Source organism: Podarcis tiliguerta (assembly GCF_965153285.1).
Source record: "Podarcis tiliguerta genome assembly, chromosome: 16".
Classification (NCBI taxonomy): domain Eukaryota; kingdom Metazoa; phylum Chordata; class Lepidosauria; order Squamata; family Lacertidae; genus Podarcis; species Podarcis tiliguerta.
This window is the reverse complement of record NC_139549.1, coordinates 23366542-23391095: the sequence shown is the minus strand read 5'-3', so window position 1 is coordinate 23391095 and position 24554 is coordinate 23366542. Positions and strand designations below refer to the sequence as shown.

General features: G+C 47.3%; 2 protein-coding genes across 2 annotated transcripts in view; both read left to right on the top strand.

Annotated features, from left to right (window-relative positions):
- Positions 1-24554, top strand: part of UQCR10 (ubiquinol-cytochrome c reductase, complex III subunit X) — a 433107-nt gene that overhangs the window by 368614 nt on the left and 39939 nt on the right. The window lies entirely within an intron of this gene.
- The window catches only part of CABP7 (calcium binding protein 7), a 57041-nt gene that overhangs the window by 26006 nt on the left and 6481 nt on the right, over positions 1-24554 (top strand). Inside the window, exon 2 of the mRNA XM_083417971.1 lies at positions 20714-20857. Coding sequence (XP_083274097.1) covers positions 20714-20857 — 144 coding nt within the window. The remainder of the gene's footprint in view (positions 1-20713; positions 20858-24554) is intronic.

Genomic DNA, 24554 nt, shown 5'->3' with positions numbered 1-24554 from the left:
ACCTTTCGCATGTACTGTAGCACAGTAACAGATGAAGCTGCTTTAGGCTGAGTCAAGCCAGTGATTCACTGAGACCGGCACTGGCTGCTCTGACTCACAGAAACACTTCAGTCTCAGCCAGAGGTATTTCCCAGCTCTGCTACCCAAGGTGCTTTTAATTAGTTTTGGAGAACTCATCTAACCCCTGTTTTGAAACAGCTGTATTGGTTGCCAGTTCATTTCCGGAACCAATTCAAGGTAATCACTATGGTGTTTAAAGCCCCAAGTGACTCAGGCCCCAAACACCTGAAAGACCCCTTCCTTCCCTGGCTGTGGGGGGATCCTCTTAGTAGTCCCTCTACCCTCAGGTATCTGTTGACAGGTGGCCTAGGAGAGGGCCTTCTTTGTGGCAGCCCCTAAGTTGTGGAACTCCTTCCCCATAATGGTGTGTCCGGCCGCCTTCATTATATTGCTCCTGTTGTATGCCAAAGACTCACCTCTTTACCCTGGCCTTTGCCACTTGAGATATACATTTTCAGGTCCCACTTTATTTCTGTGACTGTAATTTCTTTCAAACTGTCTTTAATATTGAACTTTAAAGTGCTGTCCCATGCCTTTGGACCTTAGAGTGAAGGATGGGTAAGAAATAATAATAATAATGTGATGCTAACGTCCAATACTAAGAGGAAGATCTACCAGGCTTGTGTGTTGAGCATGCCACTTTATGGAAGTGAGTTGTGGGCAACTTACAACTGTCAGGAGTGACGCCTCAATGCCTTCCATATGTGCTGTGTCAGGAGAATTTTGGGTAACAGAATTTGGGTAACCAATTTGGCAGACCAACTCTGTGTTACAAGATGTCTGCAAACAGGACATAAAGGCTAGCAACATCAACCCTACCATCCCTTGCAGACAATCAAAGTGCCAGGCGACAGGAGGTCAAGTCGTCTATCTATCACAGTGACCAGAGGCGAAATGACCACTGGGAGGAGCACAGAGAGAAGAAACACCATTGTGCACCTGCAACAGCACAACCAGATGCCTTCATCTGCTCCAGCTGCAACAAAACATGTTTTTCCCCCTATTGGTCTTTACAGCCACAGAGAAAAACTAGCAGACAACTCCCTTCAAGATGGAGATTTGCAACTGAATGCTCTACTCACATGATTTAGGGTTAAACACTCATGTGAGACCAAGCAAAGAACATCAACAGTGAATTATCAAACTGTTAGAGCTCAGAGAGCTTCAGTATGCTTCAATGGAATTTTGCCAGTATTAAACCCTTCAGCGATATACATGCAGGCATTTCTCCAGTTCCGTGTGCAATTAAACAATTATAATTCACAGCTTTCTCCAGCTTTTGGACTCTATGATCTAAGAACATGAGAAGAGCCTGGTAGAGGGAGAGCCAATGGTCCGTCTAGTCCAGCATCCTGTTCTCACAGTGGCCAACCAGATGCCAGTGGGAGACCAGAAAGCAGGACTCAAGCACAAGAGCTCTCTCCTATCCTGTGGTTTCCAACAACTGGTAAACATTTTTGCTTTCAACTGTGGTGGTGTGGAGCATAGCCATTATGTCTAGAAGCCATCAATAGCCCTCTTCTCCATGATTTTTTAAAAAGCTTATTTATTAATTTTTCACAAAGAAAAAAAAACTTTTCAAATTTTAACATAAACTATAAGTCACTTTATCAATTGACTTCCCGCCCTCCCCTCCTGTGGTTTCCATATTTACCCTTGAACGCTGCATATTTTGCCTATATTATTTAATACACTCAATTTAACCTATTTATCTTAATAATTCACACTGTTGCTCACATTTCAAGCCCTGCTCATATTTTCATCTCACTATAATAGCTCTTGAAATACTCATAGAATCATAGAATCATAGAGTTGGAAGAGACCACAAGGGCCATCGAGTCCAACCCCCTGCCAAGCAGGAAACACCATCAGAGCACTCCTAACATATGGTTGTCAAGCCTCTGCTTAAAGACCTCCAAAGAAGGAGACTCCACCACACTCCTTGGCAGCAAATTCCACTGTCGAACAGCTCTTACTGTCAGGAAGTTCTTCCTAATGTTTAGGTGGAATCTTCTTTCTTGTAGTTTGGATCCATTGCTCCGTGTCCGCTTCTCTGGAGCAGCAGAAAACAACCTTTCTCCCTCCTCTATGTGACATCCTTTTATATATTTGAACATGGCTATCATATCACCCCTTAATCTCCTCTTCTCCAGGCTAAACATGCCCAGCTTCCTTAGCCATTCCTCATAAGGCATCGTTTCCAGGCCTTTGACCATTTTGGTTGCCCTCCTCTGGACACGTTCCAGTTTGTCAGTGTCCTTCTTGAACTGTGGTGCCCAGAACTGGACACAGTACTCCAGGTGAGGTCTGACCAGAGCAGAATACAGTGGCACTATTACTTCCCTTGATCTAGATGCTATACTCCTACAGCCCAGAATTGCATTGGCTTTTTTAGCTGCCGCCCAGAATTGCATTGGCTTTTTTAGCTGCCGCGTCACACTGTTGGCTCATGTCAAGTTTGTGGTCAACCAAGACTCCTAGATCCTTTTCACATGTACTGCTCTCAAGCCAGGTGTCACCCATCTTGTATTTGTGCCTCTCATTTTTTTTTTTGCCCAAGTGCAATACTTTACATTTCTCCCTGTTAAAATTCATCTTGTTTGTTTTTGCCCAGTTCTCTAATCTGTCAAGGTCAATAAAAGGTTTCCAGTCCTCAATGAATTTTTCATCGTTTTGGTCTCCAACCTTTGCTCTTCATCTTGCCAGTTCTGCCAGTACTCCATCATTGCCAAAAGCCAATCTTCCTTTGCTGGATCCTCTCCTTCTTTCCATCTTTGGGCACACAATATTTGTGCTGCTGTCGTCGTGTACATAAATAAATTAGCCAGCAACTTGTTGCTCCTGTGACTTCCAGTAACTGGCATTGGGAAGCATTACTGCCTCCTGCTGTGGAAGGAGAGCAAAGTCATTGTGGCTAGCAGCCCTTGAGAGCCTTCCGTGAATTTGTCTAATCTTCTTTCAAAGCCATCCAAGTTGGTGGACATCACTGCCTCCTGTTGGAGCGAGTTCCATAGTCTTAACTACAGTGGTAGCTCGGGTTAAGTACTTAATTCGTTCCGGAGGTCAGTACTTAACCTGAAACTGTTCTTAACCTGAAGCACCACTTTAGCTAATGGGGCCTCCTCCTGCTACCGCTGCGCCGCCGGAGCACAATTTCTGTTCTCATCCTGAAGCAAAGTTCTTAACCTGAAGCACTATTTCTGGGGTAGCGGAGTCTGTAACCTGAAGCGTCTGTAACCTGAAGCGTATGTAACCTGAGGCACCACTGTATATGCCATTGAGGAAGCATCTCCCTAAATGTGCATGCCTGCTGGGAAAACAAGAGCTTCCAGGAAAGGTCATCTCACTTTGCCCGAACCATAACTCTCTCTCTCTCCCTCTTTCACGCACACACACACACACACACACACACACAGTGTGTGTGTGTGTGTGTGTGTGTGTGTGTGTGTGTGTGTATTTAATGTGCCTGTTTCCACTTGACTGAAATTGAAGAGGGTGTTGAAATCCTGAGCTGGGAGTCGGTCTGCAGTACCTGTCCATTAAAAAAATAATAATGTGCATTTCACATTTGAACTTCACATCTTGAATCATCTCGAGGTGTGTTGATGAGCCACTGGAACCCCCGGAGGCACCGATTATGCTTCCCACCATCAAGCCATGACTTGCTAGCATGCCAAATGTATAATGAATGCATTTTTATGCGTCAGGCTCCGGAGGACTTTGCAGACCTCCTCAATAGCCAGCTTTGGGGACATGGTCCACTTAATTCATATCTGGCTCCTTGATTGACTTCTGTCGGCAGGTGGTGATCACTCCCTTGCTGTGTGCGAAGGGAGGGGGTGTCTGAGTGCCTCAGAGACGTCAGTATCAGGAGAGCTGGATTTACAATGCTCTTAGATTCTGGAGGGACTCTGGGAAGAATACAGTGGATGGATCAGTGTCATAGGATGGAGGTTTTCCAACTAGGTTCAGGGGGCTTTTGAGACTCCTTGTAAGCTTAAATTGGATTTCTCAAAACAGTAATGTTAGGTGAGATTCCTTGTAAAGACAGATGTCTCACAAAGACATTGAAAGTCAACCTTCCTGCGTAAAGTGTGTCTGTGGGAGGGAAATGACTGCCTTGCTATTGTAGGGAAAAACAGGATCTCCCTTGTTTCCCCGAACGCTTGCAGAGTATGCAATTCCATACATTTGGGGACTCATTTTTGCCATCTCTTTGTATGTTGGTTGTGCTGCTGTTGTGGCCCACCTTAGATCAGTCCAAACCCACCAGTGGCCAATCAATGTTCTCGGGCATAATCCCAATTCACATGGAGCAACAATGAAGTCCAGAAAGCCTCTAGAGCAGCAGTTCTCAACCTGTGGGTCCCCAGATGTTGTTGGACTACAACTCCCATCATCCCTGAACTCTGGCCTTGCTAGCTAGGGGTGATGGGAGTTGTAGTTCAACAACATCTGGGGACCCACAGATTGAGAAAGGCTGCTCCAGAGCATTGGACCCTTCAGAGGTTGCTAAACTACAGCTTCCATCAGCCCCAGCAAGCATAGCCAATGACAAGAATGATGGGAGTTGTAGTTCAGCAACCTCTGGAAAGCCACACCTCTAGACTACGCCCCACAGTTCTCAGCTGTGTGTCAGAGTTCCATAACTGCTAAATTTCTGTACAGCTCCCCCATGTGATGAACCTTTGGGCTACATTGGTAGCCTTTTCTAGGAGGTACCTTCAGGTCCTAGACTGACTCTGCTGATCCAAGCTGGCCACTGGAGCCCCCTGTGCAGGAACTAGCATAAGAGGACTTCTTGCTCCAACTGAGCCTTGCTTGACCAAGCAGATCTTCCTGATCTCCAGTGTTTTCCTGTATCAGTGGTTGCTCCTTGGTCCTGCATCTTGCTTTCTCCTTTGGTCCAGACTTCTGACTTCTACTGAAGCGGAATATCGGAAAATTCATGAAAGACAAAAGGAAGAGCATCTTCGCACAGCACAGAGTTACAACTATGGAATTGTCTACCACAAGAGGGAGCAACAGCCACCTACTTGGGTGGATTTAAAAGAGGATAAAACAAATGCATGGAGGGGAAGGTTATCAATAGCTACCAGCTGCAATGACTACATTCAACCTACTCTGTTGGAGCCAGAATGCCCCTGAGTATCAGCTGCTGGGAATCACAAATGGGGAGAGACCTTCTGTGCTCTGGTTCTGCTTTTCAGCTATCCGTAGTTTCCTGGTTTGGGTGTAATGGGAAAGAGTGGTTTGACAAAACCCAGAAGTGTTCTGTCACAACACATAAGAGAAGGGATGAGTAGTTCAGGCATAACACTATTTCCTGGTGTTTGTGTGAACTGGATGTTGGAATAATTGGGTCTTGGGCCTGATCCAGCAGGGTTCTTATGGGATGCAACAACCACCATGGGGAAGGCTGATTTGGGACACAGGAAAGTGCCTTATGCTGAGTCCATCTAGCTCAGCATTGCCTTTCAACACCAGTTGCTAGAAATTGCAACTGGGGAGAGAGTGGTCCAGCATCTGAGCTTCCCTTTGGGACATCTGTGAGAACAGGATACTGGGCTGGATGGACCTTTGTCCTGATCCAGTGAGACTTTTATCACATTCTTATGGATGGCTTTAATAGGGGATTAGACAAACTCATAGAGGATAAAGCTATTGATGGCTACTAGCCAGGATCGTTATGTCCAGCTTCCAGAGCTGGAGGTAGGAGGGCTCTGAATACCAGTTACTGGGGATTGCAGGTGGGGAAAGTGCTCATATAACATTCTTATGTTCCTGGGATCAGCAGTTGTGCTCAAGCTTCCCTTTCATCTCTTTGCTTCAAAGGCTGTGGCATCAAGTTGTGCACAACCCCCAAGTGATCTCTTTTTTGCACCAGAGTTTGGCAATCCAACTGAAGACACACTATACTTCCAGAATGTCTTTGATAATGCCCTTTGGGCCACAGGCACCTCAGAAGCCTGGACACAGCATCAAAGAGAATACCGCTTTGAGGAGTACAGGAAGGTCTGATGAAAAGACAGGGAGGTAGGAAATGGTCCTGTTTATCTTAAGAACACATAGAAGTACAGTGGACCCTCCAGATACAAACTTAATTCGTTCCAGGGGTCCATTCGCACCCTGAAAATTACGTAAATAGAGGCATGTTTCTGTGCATGCGCACAGCACAATTGAGTGCTTCTGCAAACGCACAAGGCGCACAAAGCGCTTCTGCACATGCTTGCGCGGCAAAACCCAGAAGTATATACTTCCGGGTTTGCCGTGGCCATAACTCAAAGATTCCGTATCCAGAGGGATACGTAAGTAGAGGGACGACTGTAGTGAGTTTTTGCCCAGGTGGGCTGAGATGGAGAGAAGGGGGCTTGCTTCCCAGGCTCAAATCAAGGTGCTGTTTAACTTAGAAAGGGACTTTCCTGAAGGCTACAGTTGTCATATGGGGCTGTGCTCCAAATCTCTCAACCCTGAGAGGTAAGGCTGCTGTCAGATGCAGTAGAGAAGAGAGGGGAATCCCAAGGACAACCTCTTGGGGGCCACATGCAAGTGGTCTGCAGAGCCGGAAGCAAAAGCAGCCAGAGCAATGGGGTGGCAATTTGACTTTTGTACAGTAGGCTCGTTTAAAGCAACCCTGGGTAACTCATTTAGTTAGAGCATGGTGCTGATAATGCCAAGGCTGCAGATTCGATCCCCATTTGGGACAGTTGCATATTCATTCCTGCATTGCAGGTGGTCAGACTAGATCAGTGCTTCTCAACCTGTGGGTCCCCAGATGTTGTTGGACTACAACTCCCATCATTCCTAGCCAGCATGACCAGTGGTCAGGGATGATGGGAGTTGTAGTCCAACAACACGTGGGGACCCACAGGTTGAGAACCACTGGACTAGATGATCATATGGATCTTTTCCAACTCTACAGTTCTGTGATTCTATGCTCCTTCCAGGCAAGCAAGTGGTATTGTCAGAGTTCAAGGGCACATTCCAGCCAGGCAAAAACATTCCCCCGAAGTGTGTGAAGTAGGGTCAGTGATGGGTGTGGCCTAGGAAGAGGGGGTGTGGCCTGCAGAGAGGGTGTGGCCTAGGAAGAGTCCTGAGGGCAAGGCAGAGAAGACCACAATGTACTCAGTGAGGGCAATGGTTTATCCAGCTCTCTGCACTTACTGGCAGTGACCATCTGTAATTTCAGACAGGGAGTCTCTCCCTGTCCTGCCAGGAGATGTCGGGGGTTCAACCCAGGACCTTCTACATGCCAAGCAGATGCTCCTCCAACAGAGCTATAGACCTTCCCCAGCCAGCATGGCATCTGTGCATGCATGCACATTTCTGGTACTGGTTCCATAATTCTGGGGGCCCATGGAAATGGCACCTTCAATGGACACTCCTAACCTGCAAGAGGGTGAGACATACAAGCTGAGAATCCACCCCGGCTGCATCAGATCGTCTTGGATACTCTGTGGCAACTAGAAGGGAAGGAGTGGCACTGCCAGGGCTGGGGTAGACCCTCTTTGGGGCAAATGCCCAACCTAGACACCTTCCAGAGCTAGTCCTAGGATGCACACAGTGTTCTGGGGGCAAATGCAACTGCTAGTTGCGTCCGGGTTTCACGCCACTGTGCAGAGAACTGCAAAGTTTTGGTTAACAATCACAGGCTGCCCGTTTGTTTCTGGGCCCAGTTCCAAGTACCTACGAAGCAGGGACAGGGAAGTGTTTCCTACGCAAGGTTCTCTGAGCGAGTCCCACGGACTCGGACACTGACGCAGGCTGTGGTGCACATCTCAGAGGCTGGCAATGCTCCAGCCCCCACATCGATCTCCTCATTAATTCCACCATTGTCCTGTCTCCCCGCCTGGTTTCACAGTCTGCTCAGTGCCACCTGCCTCCCCTGCACCAGCAGACTCTTGAACAGGACTGAAGGTGCCCCGTGGACGATGCATGTCCTTGTATAACGGCACCTTTGCTTGCTTGCTTTTAACTCATTTATCCAGCTTCACAAAGGGCTGTTGCCATGGAGGGCAGGGAAGGGGGAGCCTGTTCCTCTCAAGGGTATTGCAAGCCTCTTCCCTGAACTTGGAAGGGCCATAGCTGAGTGGCAGGGCATTTTCGCCGCATGCAGAAGATCCCCAGTCCAATCCCCTGCATCTCCAGGTAGAACCAGAAATGCCCCTTGCCTGAAACCCTGGAGAATATTGTCAGCGCTGACAATACTGAGCTAGATGGGTGCGACTCAGTATAGTAAAGGGATGTAGCTCAATGGAAGAGCATCTGCTTTGCATGCAGATTCAATCCTTGGCATCTCCAGGTAGGGCCTCTACCTGAATCCCTGCACAGACTCCGCCAGCCATTGTTGACAAGACAAAACTGGATGGACCAACGGTCTGATGTAGTATAATGAAGGACCATAGCTCAGTGGTCCAACATCTGCCTTGCCTGCAGAAGGTACCAGATTCAATCATTGACTTCTCCAGGTAAGGATGGGGATGTCTCCCTGTCTGGAATCCAGGAGAGCCTCTGCCTGTCAGTGTAGACAATAATGAGCTAGATGAATGGACAAGTCCAGCTACCACTTCCAAACTTTTCAGCTGACGTTCAAAAAGCCCCTAGTCTGTCCTTGAAGATACAAGATAGAAGGACAATGCGTAAGGCCTGCCCTCTGTCCATCTTGATGGCATCAAGTGGCCTGTTTTGCCTGCGTTGGCGATCAGCTGGTTGTCGTTGCTTATCAGTTGATCAGCAGTGCCTGGAAACCCCTACTGGCCCAGCTGAATCTTTACCTGGCCCACACCTGACATCATATATGACAGCACATGTAGGGAAGGCCATTTGGCCAAAATTGCTACAAAGGGCAAATGAGGAAGTCTGATGAGTGTTCTCCCACCCTTGATCTGTGGCCCTCCAGCAGATGTGGGGATCCTTTGGCCCTCGGGATGCTTCTGAATTATGTGAGATCATAAGAAGAGCCTACTGGATCAGGTCCATCAAGTCCAGCATCCTGTTATCAAAGTTGCCAGTTTCCAAAGGGAAACTCTGAAGCAGGAACTGGGCACAAGAACCCTCCTGTGGCTTCCAGCAACTGGTCCTCAGAAGCATTCCTGCCTCTGACCATAGAGGAAGAGCATAGCTATTCTGGCTGGCAGCCCTCCATAGCTCTCTTCTACACAAATTTGTCCAATCCTCTTTTAAAGCCATCCAAGTTGCTGGCCATCAGTGCTTCCTGCAAGAGTGAGTTCCATAGCTTAACTGGCTATCATCCGTGCTTGCTGGGGCTGATGGGAGTTGTAGTCCACCCAGCAGCATCTGGAGGGCTTATGGTTCCCTGTCACCTGCTTTGCAGGATCTTCTCATTCTCCTTGCAAACCCGCCACGCTCCCAGTACCTGCTTTTCAACTCTGAAGCCAAGTCTCCCTCCCCCCACCCCCTGCCCTGGGGGCTCCCAATCCTTGCAACCAGCACCCCCCCCCCCGTGTGCTCACCCACCCAGCCAAGTGAAATTAATTTCGCCGTGCAGATCCCATGAAACGCTTGCCTGTGTAAAACACTTGCCTAAATGCCGAACGGTATTATGTGCCTCCGGATTCGCTCCGTCTATTAATTTCACAACCCTAATTTACCAAACCACCAATCAAATATTCTTTGGCAATATTTGTACTTTATCACCCATGATGTTTAATTGCTCGTAGCTTCCCCTCTTTCCAGGACTTTTCGAGGTGGTTCTCTGTTTAATATTCAAGCCAGGCAGTGAAATGAGACACATTAATCGAACCGTGTGGTTATGAAAACCTTCTTTTCCTTTTCCTTTTCCTTCTCCTTTTCCTTTCTCTCTCTCTCTCTCCCCCTCTCTCGCCTTGGCTGGAAACGGAGGCTGTATCTCGCTTCCTGCAGAATGTGGGCAGGACCGCCCTACAACCTTGTTGGCTTCGGGAATAATGACTTGGAAATGGATCCTTCTCTCTCTCTCTCTTTGGCTAATTTCCCTTTTGTCACAGACAAGATGCCAGCACACAGAGAACGACAGATGTTAAGCCTTTGTCATAGTTAGCTTGGGCTTGTCAAAGTCAGGACGGGGAACGGAGCCGAATGGAAGGAAGTTTTCCAAACTGCGCTATAAATATAGTCAAAACCACATCTTTAAAAGCAATTAGGCGAAAGGCATCTTTGCGGATTAATTGCATGGTTTTCGGTGGATTAACCGGTTGATTAAATCTGCATGCAAATAGGACAACGGCCCAGGAGAATGACGAAAAGGGCTCTTTGTTTTTAGATCAGAGGGGGAGAATCTCAGGCCAGGAGTCCACATGCAGACACAACCCCCCCCCCCGCCTCTCTATCTGCTCCTTGGGACTCCCCCCACGCCACACCCCTCACTGGTCCTCCTTCACACCTCTGGTAGTTTTGCTTGGCTGTGATGTCCCCTTGAACTCTGATAAAGCCTCCTTATAGCTTGGGTGGAGGAAAGAGCAGGGTATGTGTGCGAAAGTGTAGGAACTACCCTACCATACAAAAGTTGCTCCGCCCACTTTTGCCTCTAGTCCCGCCCACCATTGGCACGTGGCACTTAGAAGGTCACCTGGAAGGGAATGAGGCCCCCTAGCTGAGAGAATTCTCTCACCACTGTTTTAGATTATATAGGTATGTGTCCCAGCAGGCAAGCCTCAGAATAGGTATACCTTGCTGGGTGTGAGGTGTTAAGGGTAATGGTTTAATTGACACAGAAATGAAGAATGGTTTAAGGTAGGGTTAGCACAAGTCAGGAATTTCCTGGGCATATCCAGAATACAGTGTCTGGGCATAAATCAGTAAGAATGCCTGGGAAAATCCTGATTGTGTGGCAGCCCATGTAAGCAGTGCCATTTTTTTGCCAGTTATCCATAAAAATAGCCCAAAAGCTAAAAAAAATAGCCCCTCCCTTCTTATGCTGGTCTACGACCATAATAAAGAGTTGTTGTTGTTGTTGTTGTTGTTGTGTTCTTTAAAAAAAAGGTCAACAACTTAGCCGCCAACCCTCCCCTCCCCCAAAAAAGAAAGAAGCTCAACAAATTTTCTGTCCGTATTTTCACTTTGAAATATGGAAACCATAGCTAAAGGTATATCGCTGAAGGTTTAACATAGGGTTTCACCATGAGGCTATACTGAAACCAAGGAGAGCACTTTGCACTCTTGCTAAGTTAATGATTAATTAACTGATGGTTGTCTCTCTGGTAGCTAACATTTGAGTGTTGTAACCTTAGATCATATGAGAGGTACTGGGTTGCGAATCTCCATTTTGAAGGGAGTTGCCTTTGAGTCTTTGTCTTCTAAACTCAGTGGAGTGAAGATGTAAAATGAAGCTCTCCTTAAGGGAGAGTAAACAGCCTGGAGGCTGGAATTGTTTGGCTGTTTTGGCTGTGGAGAGACAGACCTTTGCTTTTAGGTCTCTTTGGGTTATTTCATATTTTCTGAGATGCTGAGCCTGTACTGGACAGCACAAGACATTGTATGCATATTTTGGACATAACATTTGATGTATTCTGTTTCATTTTAATGAGTTCTGCCAGTAAAAGTTTAAATAATATTTTTATGGGTCTGGGCAATGATTTATTCCAAAAGGAGTCAGTTCTTATGCTTCCAGTTGCTTCAAACTGCAACAATATTAATATCTGCAACAAGAGATGCAGAGGAAAGTCTCATCTAAGGTTTGTAGGTAGTTATATTAATGAACACTATTCATCAGCCAAAAGGTTTTTCATCCAATAAGCCAGCCTTTGGCAATGTGGTGCCCTCTGGATGTTTTGGACTACAACTCCTATCAGCCCCGGAAAGCACAGCTTTACTGATGGTCTGGTTAAGACTAAGGCAACTTCCTACATTCTTATGGAAATCAGCCCTTTATTCTGAATACTGAGGATTAGAACCTTACTTTATTTTAAGGAAAGGACCGAAGCTCAGTGGTAGAGCTATCTCTCCACTTGCTTCAAGCCACCCAAAAGTGTTTAGGCAGCTCTGTTATTTGTTGTTGTTTAGTCGTTTAGTCGTGTCCGACTCTTCGTGACCCCATGGACCAGAGCACGCCAGGCACTCCTGTCTTCCACTGCCTCCCGCAGTTTGGTCAGACTCATGTTAGTAGCTTCGAGAACTCTGTCCAACCATCTCGTCCTCTGTCGTCCCCTTCTCCTTGTGCCCTCCATCTTTCCCAACATCAGGGTCTTTTCCAGGGAGTCTTCTCTTCTCATGAGGTGGCCAAAGTACTGGAGCTATCTCTCCACTTGCTTCAAACCACCCAAAAGTGTTTAGGCAGCTCAGTTATTTACGTATTAGTAAAATGATGAGGGCAATCGCTCATTGGCCGAGCATCTGCCTTGCAAGCAGGAGGTCCCAGATTCAGTACCTGACATCTCCAGGTTGGGCTACCTGAACCCCTGGACGGCAGCTGCCAGCCAGTGTCAGCAGCACTGAGCTAAGTGGACAAGGCAGCTTCCTATGTTTTGCTGTTTCAATAGCTGGCTCCTTCCTTTTCTGCACAGAGTGCTCCAAAAAGGCCAGAAGCAGTATTCATGAATTCTCCATTTGCCCATTTCACCTCTTCCAAGCTAAAGGGGTTCACAAGGAGCCCTCAGCCACCTAGAAAACATCCTTGCTGCAGCAGCTGCTGAACAACAGTCATAACTTACCAACCAAGAATTCATTTCCGAAAGCAGAGGAAATTGGGACACCCACCCCACTGTGACACTTCGGTTTCAGGTTTAATGTTCCTATTTAGTTCAAATGCCCAATTTCTACACTGATTTATACTTCTCCTTTCCATTTATCTTTGCTCTGTTCGAAACATTTAAAAAGGTCTTTCTTCAGCAATAGAAGTGGTGGAATAGCAGGAAGGGTGTTATGTAATTCAAGCCCTGGGACACAAGAGAATCACCTCCTTACTTGACCCCCTTCATCACTTTATGCAGGATTTCTTAAATACTCTGTGAGCATCTCTTATTTGCATGTGAACCATTGAAATGAAATAGTGGTGAGTGGTGCACATTGAAATTGATAGGGTGGGAAGCAAGGAGCTGGACAGCAGGTGGCGCCACAGCCCATGACACGCAAAGCCAACTACAGTAATTCTAGTTTTGCCCTCATCCTCCTCTCTGCTGCAACACTAAGACTAAGGAGGAGGGAGGTGACAGGCAGGGCCACCCCCGAGCAAGTTGTAAGAAAGAAGGCTGGCAGGTAAAGGCTGACTGGGAGCAGACTAAAGTTGGTGGGTCACTGCCTCTTTCATCCTAACAGACCAGCCTCCGCTGTTGAAATGGACTTCCACCGAGCGATGATATTTTAGAATTTAACGTGAAATGTTAACTTGGAATATGGAATGTTCTAAGGCTACTTGAGGACGCGGGTGGCGCTGTGGGTTAAACCACAGAGCCTAGGACTTGCCAATCAGAAGGTCGGCGGTTCAAATCCCCACGATGGGGTGAGCTCCCGTGCTCGGTCCCTGCTCCTGCCAACCTAACAGTTCAAAAGCACTTCAAAGTGCAAGTAGATAAATAGGTACCGCTTCGGTGGGAAGGTCAACGGCATTTCTGTGCGCTGCTCTGGTTTGCCAGAAGCGGCTTAGTCATGCTGGCCACATGACCTGGAAACTATATGCTGGCTCCCTCGGCCAATAAAGTGAGATGAGCACCGCAACCCCAGAGTCAGCCACGACTGGACCTAATGGTCAGGGGTCCCTTTACCTTTACTTTTTAAGGCTACTTGAGGGTTTTGCCAAGGGATCTTGTTAGCTACTAAGAGAACAAGCTGCTGGATTTTATTATTATTATTAATACCCCAACCATCTGGCTTACCTGGACCATTGGCCTGATCCAGCAGGGCTTTTCTGATGCACTTAAGCAGACATATGTAGGATAGCTCAGTCGGTAGAACATGAGACTCATAATCGCAGGGTAAGTGGTTTGGGCCCCACATTGGGCAAACGATTCCTGCATTGCAGAGGGTTTGACTTAGATGACCCTCATGGTCCCTTCCAACTCTATGGTTCTGTGAGTCTATGACTGTGGTGTTCAACATGCGGGCACCTCTTGAGTGTTTACGGAGACATCATGCAGGCCATCACGCAAGCTGACAGCTATCAAGCACTGCCAAGCAGCTAATAGGGCGGTATGTCCACTGTCAGATTCTATCAAGGACTTGACGCAATTGCCTACCAACCCGCAAATGGTCCAGTGCAAGATCTCATTACATAGCGCTATCAAATGCAGTCAAGTCCCGAGCACCACAGGATGTCAATTCGAGTCACCAAAGATCAGAAAAATAGTTCAGTGTTCTAAAAGAATAACCAGCATCAAAACTGGCTTGCAGCTGTCCAGGTCTGAAAAAGTTAACTCAAGGACCTTGCGGTGTAGGTTGGTTGGTGTTAAAAGGGGGGAGGGGACACCCCAGGAGCCAGGTACAATTTTTCTTATCGACATTTATGTTTATGGGAACAGTAATTGAGAGGAGTTATAGTGGATCTGTGTGCAGTGGGCATGCCATAGTCCTCTACTGCCCACGTGTCCAGGGTCTTAAGAAGCTGGCGCAAGCTGCCATCACACAGGGGAAGAGTCTTTAAGTAGAGCCCTTAAAGTCTTTCAAGCAGCCTTGCCCAATCTATCGCCTGTTCCTTGTCTGTGTTTTATTTACTGTGGACTGAAAGTAGTGTGTGTGTGTGTGTGTGTGTGTGTGTGTGTGTGTGTGTGTGTGTCTAGTTTCTGGGCATTGCTAGACAGGGAAAATTAAACTGCTGATACCCTAATGTCATTCATATATATATATATATATATATATATATACACACACACACACACACCCCTATGGAGTGATTGCATTTTGAATACTGTACTTTCTCTGGTTGTCTCACCTCAAAATAGATATTGCAGAGTGATGAAAGGTTCAAAAAAAGGGAAACCAAAATGATCGAGAGGGTGGAGAAACTCCCCTATGAGGAGAGATTGCAGCATTTGGGAATTTAGAGAAAAGGAGAGTTAGAGGCGATATGATAGAAATGTATAAAATGATGCACAGCATGGAGGAAGTGGACAGAGAAATGCTTTCCTCCCTCTCTCATAACACCAGAGTTGGCAGACATCCAGTGAAGCCTGAATGTTGAAAGAGTCTGGACACATAAAAGAAAGGGCTTCTTCACACAGAGTTAAACTATAGAGTTGTCGCCCCCTGTCCCCCCCAGGAAGCAGTGGTGGCCACCAGCTTGGATGGCTTTTTGAGAGAATTGGACAAATTCACAGAGGAGAGGGCTGTCAATGGCTGCTAGTCATGACGGCTGCGTTCTGCCTCCACAGTCGGATACAGTTACTATGCTTCTAAAGAGCAGTTGCTGGAAACCATAGGAGGGGAGAGGGCTCTTGCTTTCGAATCCTGCTTACGGGCTTTCCACAGGCATCTGGTTGGCCACTGTGAGAACAGGATACTGGACTAGCTGGGTCATTGGCCTGATCCAGAGAGGCTCTTCTTATGGGTATTTTTTAGTTCAGAATATGGACACCTGTGTGTGTTCTGGGTGCAGCCCAACCACAGACTGTGGGCCTTGACAAATGCCTAACAATGCCATCTCCCTCATAGTCAGCTACAGTGGTACCTCGGGTTACAAACGCTTCAGGTTACAGACTCCGCTAAAACGGAAGCAGTACCTCGGGTTAAGAACTTTACCTCAGGATGAGAATAGAAATCGCATGCCAGTGGCACGGCAGCAACAAGAGGCCGCATTAGCTAAAATGGTACCTCAGGTTAAGAACAGTTTCAGGTTAAGAAGGGACTTCCGGAACGAATTAAGTTCTTAACCTGAGGTACCACTGTATTTGTTTGAAGGAGCTGCCCCAGGTCCTTTCTCCCCTCCATTCTCCCCTCCTCCCAGCTCCGGAACATATGCCCATGCTGCCCAGGGCAGCCGTGCTCCCGAGGGGGGCATGGCATGGATGGTGCCCTCCCAGGCACGGGATAGCCGCTCGGATGCACGGAGCAGCATGTGTGCCCTGCAGCCGGGGGCGGAGCGAGCTGCTCACAGGGCGGAGCAAGCCTCCCATGATGGACATTCGCCTCGTCGCCCACCCATGACTCCCAAGCCTCCCCCAAGCTGTCAAAACAAAGGGGGAAGGGGGGAAGGCCGCTGGCAAAGTGGCACAGCTCCTCCCCTTACCCTGATGGCTCAGGGTAGGCTGGGGAGTCGCTGGCAGGAGGTGCGCCGAATGTCACCCCCTACAGTGAGGGCACCTGGGGTGATCTGCCCCCACCCCTTCCTCCGCCCCTGCCTTCTCCCGCTGTATTGCCCCCCTGGTGCAGGATGTGGAAACAGCTTCCCCATTGGCAAAGGAAGCCCACCCCCCTCATCCTTTCGAGCTACACACCTGACAAGTAAAACACCCAAGTCTACTATATGTTTTGGTGAGGTATACACTAGTGCCCGAGGGACATGGGTGGCACTGTGGGTTAACCACAGAGCCTAGGGCTTGCCAATCAGAAGGTTGGCGGTTCGAATCCCCGCAACGGTGTGAGCTCCCGTTGCTCGGTCCCTGCTCCTGCCAACCTAGCAGTTCAAAAGCACATCTAAGTGCAAGTAGATAAATAGGTACCACTCCGGCGGGAAGGTAAACGGCGTTTCCGTGCGCTCCCTCGGCCAATAAAGCGAGATGAGCGTCACAACCCCAGAGTCGGCCATGACTGGACCTAATGGTCAGGGGTCCCTTTACCTTTACCTTTATACTGGTGCCCATGCAGATTGCTGCTATTCTCAAGCAAGTTTCAGTCACCTGCAAGCAAATTCAGGCCACTCGGTCAAAGTGGATTCAGAACTCTTGCACAACAAACCCACTTCCCCAAAATATCAGACCATTTTTTGTGACAAAGCAGCTGGGAAGTGAAGGATGAGAACGTAAGTGGTAACTCCAAACATATGTAGTGGACAAGTGTCAATGTATTTGTGTTCTGGGATCAGGTTTTCCATGAAACTGATAAAATTGCTCATCAATATGTCAGGAAGACCCCAGAGCTTGCTCTGCTAAATTTATTTACAGATGATAATATGGACTTGAGAGATAAACCACGATAGGATACTTATTAGAAGCTGCTCATATGACTATTGCACCTTTTTGGAAAGACCGTTAAGGTGCTAATTTAACAGCATGGTATGAAAGGTTTCAGCAGATAAAATCACATGTAAACTAAGAATAGCTAGAGGAAATAAACACAGAGATTGGTTTGCGAGAGACCAGTGGAATTTTATCGCTTATTGCTTATACAAATACTTCAGACAGCAAACAGAAAGTCCCTAGGGTGTACTCCAGAATATGGATCTGTTAAATGTTTGTTCTCACTTTTTATTAATTTAAATACGCTGTCTCTGCATTTATATGAACTTCTTTGTGGGTGTCTGTGCACAGAAGCTTCTTGGTGTTTCTGCTTCTGATTTTGTTCAGCTTGTTACGGGGTAGATTTCATAACGTTCTTTCGTCTTTTGTTAAATTGTTGATGCTTGTTATGTAACTTAAGAAAATAAATAAAAGACAGACACACAGAGACAGAAATTAATTGTTTTCAACTGTTTTAATATTGTGTAATATTGTACATTAATATTGTTTGTTTCCATTGTTGTAACCCACCCTGGGACCTGAGGGTGATAGATGGATTATTAATAATAACAACAACAACAATAATAATAACAATAACAATAATGCCCTGCTGGATCCGATCAGCAGCCCATGTTCTTACAGGCCAGCATCCTGTTCTTACAACAGCCAGCCAGATGCCTGTGCAAAACTCTCAAGTGAGACCAGAGCACAACAGCCCTCGCCCCTCCTGTGACTTCCAGCAACTAATATTCAGAAGTATCCTTGCCTCTGACTGTAGAGTAGGAGTAGGCAACCTAAGGCCTATGGGCCACAAGCAGCCCATGGGGGTTGTTTAACCAGCCCCTGAGCCGCCCCTGAACTGAGCCGCCCGCTTGGCGAGTCTCCATGGCTTGGGGACTCGCTTCAGCAGTGCCAGAAATCACTTCTGTGCATGCTCAGACACCAGAAATTGCATCTGTGCAGACACAGACGCTGGAAATTGCATCTGTGCATGCTCAGACACTGGAAATCACATCTGTGCAGATGCAGACACTGGAAATCGTATCTGCACATGCTCAGATGCCAGAAATCACATCTGCACAGATGCAGATGCTGGAAATCGCGGCCACACACGCTCATGCACATGCGCAATCTGGCCCACAGAGGGATCTCCGCTGGAGTGAACCGGCCCGGGTGAGGTGAACCTTGCCGACCCCTGCTGTAGAGGCATCGTGATTATTAGCCACTGATAGCCTTAACCTTCATGAGCATGCAGCTTCAAGCAAATCAGAATACATGTTCAATAAATAGCAGATGTTGTCTAACCCCCCTCCAAACAAATCAGAACGAATGCTCAATAAACAAGTCATCTAGAAGCAACCTAAGTGTTTTGTCTGTTTGGAAGAGGGGGGATTCTGTGCCTCACTGGGTTTTCTCCTGTGAAACGTGTGTGTGTGTGTCCATGACAGTTTTTGATTTCCAAATGCCCCCTCAAGGCCACAAAGAGTTAGGAGCCCATAAATCCACACATAAATAATAAATTGCCACCTTGCGAGGATGGGGTTTCTTGTGTGTAATTAAATGGTAGCTTAAGCAAGGAGGGACTGGCTTTGTTTCTGACATCTAACCTGATCTCCTTGCCAATTTCCTGGAATGAATCTGAAAGCAAGGCGTTTTACTGCCCATAAATTTCAAGTGAGGTTTATGAGATGCTGAGGAAGACAAGAGAGGGACGGCTGTTACCCTTTCACCCTGTTCATCTCCCACCAGAGATATCTGGCTGGCTAGTGGCTGCTGGAAGCAGCACATGGAAGCACATGCTGATGCAGTTCTAGTAAGGACACAAAACAAGTGAAGATCACGCCACCCTTTGCATGGAACCAGGTTGTTGCTGTTGTTTAGTCGTTTAGTCGTGTCCGACTCTTCGTGACCCCCTGGACCAGAGCACGCCAGGCACTCCTGTCTTCCACTGCCACCCGCAGTTTGGTCAGACTCATGTTTGTAGCTTCGAGAACACTATCCAACCATCTTGTCCTCTGTCGTCCTCTTCTCCTTGTGCCCTCAAACTTTCCCAACATCAGGGTCTTTTCCAGGGAGTCTTCTCTTCTCGTGAGGTGGCCAAAGTATTGAAGCCTCAGCTTCAGGATTTGTCCTTCCAGTGAGCACTCAGGGCTGATTTCCTTCAGAATGGATAGGTTTGATCTTCTTGCAGTCCATGGGACAGGTAGCTGTTCTAAAATGTTATAAGCATTTGAGATCCAACTTGCTTCCATCATGGGGGTTCAGAGGAAATAAAAATAAGGTTGAATAACACCATAGCCATTTAGGGGTTTTAGTTTAGAGAGGTGGCATTATAGATGTTTATAAAATTACCGTATTTTTTGCTCTATAAGACTCACTTTTTCCCTCCTAAAAAGTAAGGGGAAATGTGTGTGCGTCTTATGGAGCGAATGCAGGCTGCGCAGCTATCCCAGAAGCCAGAACAGCAAGAGGGATTGCTGCTTTCACTGCACAGCGATCCCTCTTGCTGTTCTGGCTTCTGAGATTCAGAATATTATTTTTCTTGTTTTCCTCCTCCAAAAACTAGGTGTGTCTTGTGGTCTGGTGCGTCTTATAGACCGAAAAATACGGTATGTGTAGCATGGAGAAAGTAGATAGAGAAAAGGTTTTATCCCTCTTTCATAACACTGGAACTCAGGGACATCCAGTGAAGCTGAAGGTTGGAAGATTCCAGACCAAGACCTCTAAAAGGAGTTGTGTCAGGAGCAGTCCTGTTTCCATGCCCTGGATTTTCTGAGAACAGAATGTTGAACTAGATGAGCCACTGGCCAGATCCAACAAGCTCCTCTTATATTCTTATATTATCTGGTAGGGATGGGTGTGAGATTCAATTCCATTACAGTGGTACCTCGGGTTACATATGCTTCAGGTTACATACACTTCAGGTTACAGACTCCGCTAACCCAGAAATAGTACCTCGGGTTAAGAACTTTGCTTCAGGATGGGAACAGAAATTGTGTTCCGGCTGCACAGCAGCAGCAGGAGGCCCCATTAGCTAAAGTAGTGCTTCAGGTTAAGAACAGTCTCAGGTTAAGAACAGACCTCCGGAACGAATTAAGTACTTAACCCAAGGTACCACTGTAGTATCAAAAGGCAAACCACCTGATTCTCACTTTCCTAAATAGTTCTAGACCATTGAAATTTGCACTTTGCCAAATGTTGAAATGTAGCATTGTGTTCAACCAAGTAATGTGTACAAAACTGCATATTCTGGGGCAAAGCGTGCATAAAAATGTATGCATTTGTAAAAAAAACCAAAAACCATATAAATATGCATTCTGCTTTGCAAAACCGTGTACGCTAGGAAAAAATGCATACAAATATGTCTGTCAAGAGAAATTTGCACTAAAATTGTGGTGCATTTTCATGTGGACTTGTTTCTGAAAAATTTGCAGCCTGATGTGGAAATGAAGAGAACTAAACTTAAAAATGGGAAAAAAAACGAGAAACCAAAATTGACAAATATGCCTATTCTCAAGGCCTGGTCACATACCCTAGTAGCCTAAATAGCAACCTTTCCTCTCTCCTTACAGAGATCCGTGAGGCATTCAAAGTTTTTGACCGGGACGGCAACGGTTTCATCTCCAAGCAGGAACTGGGCACAGCAATGAGGTCCCTTGGCTACATGCCCAATGAGGTGGAACTGGAAGTCATCATCCAGAGACTTGACATGGATGGTAAGACTATTTGGAGGGGGGTGGGGAAAGTTTTGGATGCTTCCCCCCTCTTTTGTTGCTCTTCTCTTTTGAATCAAACTCTCTGTTTCTTCTGTGTGCTCTCCTCCCTGACTAGCCTTCCCCCAATCTGGTGTCCTCCAGATGTTGTGGACGAGCCAGCAAAGACTCCCACTCCTGGAGGAAGAAATGGCATTTGGGAGGAGTGATCTGTCCCTGAACGCATAAAAGGCTTCAGTCAAGTCCCAGGCACTCTAGGAGCAAGTAGCTCACTTAGAGCTCTCCGTGGTGCTGAAACTACTGGCCAGCCTTGTGCTCATTTGTCAAATCCCTGTGCCTTCTCCCTGGTGCTATTAGGCATGGATGCGGGGAATAGAGAGGTGACATGTTTGGGGGAGGGTGCTCAATCTTGATTCCTTCTTATCCCACCTTCACCCCACACCTTTCCCCCTTCTGTTTCTAGCTTGCTCAGCCAGGCTGCCTTCCTTCCCGCACTGAACTTCATGAGCGTCCCCGGCTGATGTGCCTCTAATGTGACCATTGCCAGAGCTATTACAGATTTGATGTCCCCCAGCTAAAGGGAATATTTGTCTTTCAGAAAAGAGTCTCATCCCAGAGTTGTAAAAAAAAGGTTGACAGCTCCATAAAATTCAAGCTGCGAATTTGCCAGCGCTCAGAATTGCTCTTATCTCTGGGCTGCTTTCCATGGAAAGGATTGATATTAAAGGTGGCAAAACTGACCCTACTTAGCTGGCTCCAGAGAGTAAGCCAACTGGACTCGGATCCCTGGCCCACAGACTCAGGAAGGGCCCATTCATAGGGGCAAGGGGCACCCATGGAGTAGCTGAATTCTATCCCTTCTTTTGCTTGCCTACCTTATGTGATGGCCCCCAGTAGCTACTGTTTTAGAAGGTTGCAGAAAGAGGCACGATTTTCCCTCTCTCACCACCTGAAGCTGCTGGGAAATGTAGTGCAAAATAGCTAGAGGTCTCCAGCTTGGGGGAGACTGCTTAATTAGGAGAAAGGCCATAGCTAAATTGTAGAGCTTCTTTTTTACATGCACAAGAGCTCAGGTTCAATCCCTGGCATCTTCAGGTAGGGCCAGGCATATCCTCAGTCTGAAACCCTGGAGAGTTGCTGCTAGTCAGTGTAGACAATACTGACCTAGATGGACTAATGGTAGCTTGCTACATTCCTAATTGTAGCTCTGTGGTAGAGCATCTAGTTTGCATGCAGAAGGTCCCAAGTTCAATCCCCGGCATTTCAAGGTAGTGCTGGGAAAGTCCCTTGGCTGACAACCTGGGGAGCCACTGATGGTCAGTGTAGATAATTCTGAGCTGGATAGACAAGTGCTCTGACTCAATATAAGTTAGCTTCCTTTGGCACAGCACATGCATTGCAGGCAAATGGTCTCCTGTTCGATCCCTGACATCTCAGGGCAGGGCTAGGAAACCCCGGAGAGCTGCTGTCAGTCAGCACAGATGATACTGGAGCACATGGACCAGTGGTCTGACTCAATATAAGGCAGCTTCCTATATTACTAACATTAGCTCAGTCAGTAGAGCATATGCCTTGCATGCCAAAGGTTCCAGGTTCAATTCCTGGCATTTCCAGGTGAAGCTGGGAGAGACCAGTGCCTGAAATCCTGGAAAGATGCTGCCAGTCAGTGTAGATGATATTGAGCTACGTGGACCAAGGTCTAACTCAGTATAATACAACTTTCTACAGTGGTACCTCGGGTTAAGTACTTAATTCGTTCCAGAGGTCCGTACTTAACCTGAAACTGTTCTTAACCTGAAGCACCACTTTAGCTAATGGGGCCTCCTGCTGCTGCCGCGCCGCCGGAGCCCGATTTCTGTTCTCATCCTGAAGCAAAGTTCTTAACCTGAATCACTATTTCTGGGTTAGCGGAGTCTTTAACCTGAAGCGTATGTAACCTGGGACCGGACTGAACAGGAGGAATGGGAATTGAGCCCTTGGTCTGATCGGCACCTCTCAGAAGAGGAGGAGGAGTGGGAAATTTTGACCCCCATGTCTCCAGCAGTTTCGGGAGGAGAGGGAGACAGGGATGACGTAAAGCAGAATGAGGAAATGCCTAGTTATGAGATAGTGGAGGATGAGGGAGAAGTGAGAGAGCAGACAGCAGAGACCTCCCTGGAGAGTATGGGAGACCCTCCTAGTCCAAGGGCTCGCTGGTCCCTCCCCATTCAAGAACAGAGAAGGCGGAGGGATGTGACTCCTGTGACTTCCTGTAGGTTTCCAAGATGTTGTGGGAGACGGAAGAGGAGGGACTAGGAGTAGCCAACGTCTCCTATGTGTGGAGACATGGATCCTTTGTCTTGCAACCAGATGACTGAATAAAAAGCCATAACATATGAACAGTTTGTTCCTCTTGCCTCTGAGGCTACTGGGGGAGGAGAGGATACTGTCAGGAGCTCGTCCTACTCTCAAGTAGGACCCTGGCAGAGACACATGCCCGACTGGCATGTTCCCTCCCTCCTGGTCAATTGTTCGGGAGCTTCATAAGCTTTCTTCTGCCCGAACATCACAGCGACCGATGCCAACAGACATTAGCACACTTAGGGATCCACAGAGTCTTCGCAGCTTGCGTAACAGACCTCAGCAACTCAGCATTTTGGCTAATCTACTTTATTTACATATAAACACACATGGAGCACTGCAACATGGCTCCCTCTCTCTCTAGCATCAGACAGCAAAGAGGAAAAGAACAAAGGACAATAGTCCCACTTCACGGAACACAGCAACACAAACATCCTGTCTCCATCACTTCCCACTCTGTGGAGTTAAAACATGCACCATCATGCAATAGACAAAAATCCCATGACTGCAATCATGGAGCGGGAATTCTAACAGATACTCCATGCTTGAAACACTGCCAATCAATGTAGACAATGAACCAACCAATCAATGAACCAACAGTCTGACTCAATACAGTGAAGGGACGTAGCATCTCCTTTGCATGCCAAAAATCCTAGGTTTAATCCTTGGCATCTCTGAGTATGGCTGTTCTCCACTAAAGATGAGATGGGTCCTAGGGCAAGGGTGGTATTTCAGTGGTAGAGCATCTGCTTTTCATGCAGAAGGTCCTAGTTTCGATCTGTGACATCTCCAGGAAGTTCTGGGAAAGACTCCATCCTGAACCCCTGGAGAGCAGCTGCCAGTCAGTGTAGACAATACTGAGCTGGATGGGCCGATACTCCGACTCAGTATAAGGCAGCTTCTGGTGTTCCTGCTCTGATCAGCTGGAGAATAATATACCTTCATTTTCTGCTGCCGCCTCTGGGCGGCCTTTGTTGCAGTGACAGATTAACAGAGCTGTCCGTGTAATGGAGATAATTAACTCTGGCATTCCCCAATAATTATCCAGAGGCCATGCCAGCTCATCTGATCTACTCACCAGATCACCAGGATAGATAGAAGATCTCCAGAGGGATGGTGTTTTCAGCCCAACTCTATTTCGTAGGTTATTGACTTCCTTGCTGGATTTTAATCTGTGAGCTGGTTACCTAATGGGCTTTTTAACCTTTGTGCCTGTTTCTTCGGGGGCAGCAGGGAATGGGGGGGGGGCGGTCCAATCAGAAGGAATGGCTGTTTGTCAAGGCAGCTGGGATGCAAGATCAAAGGCAGTGAAAGGCAGTGTGTGGGAAAGACTCCACACGGCAGCAAAGCATCTAGCTAG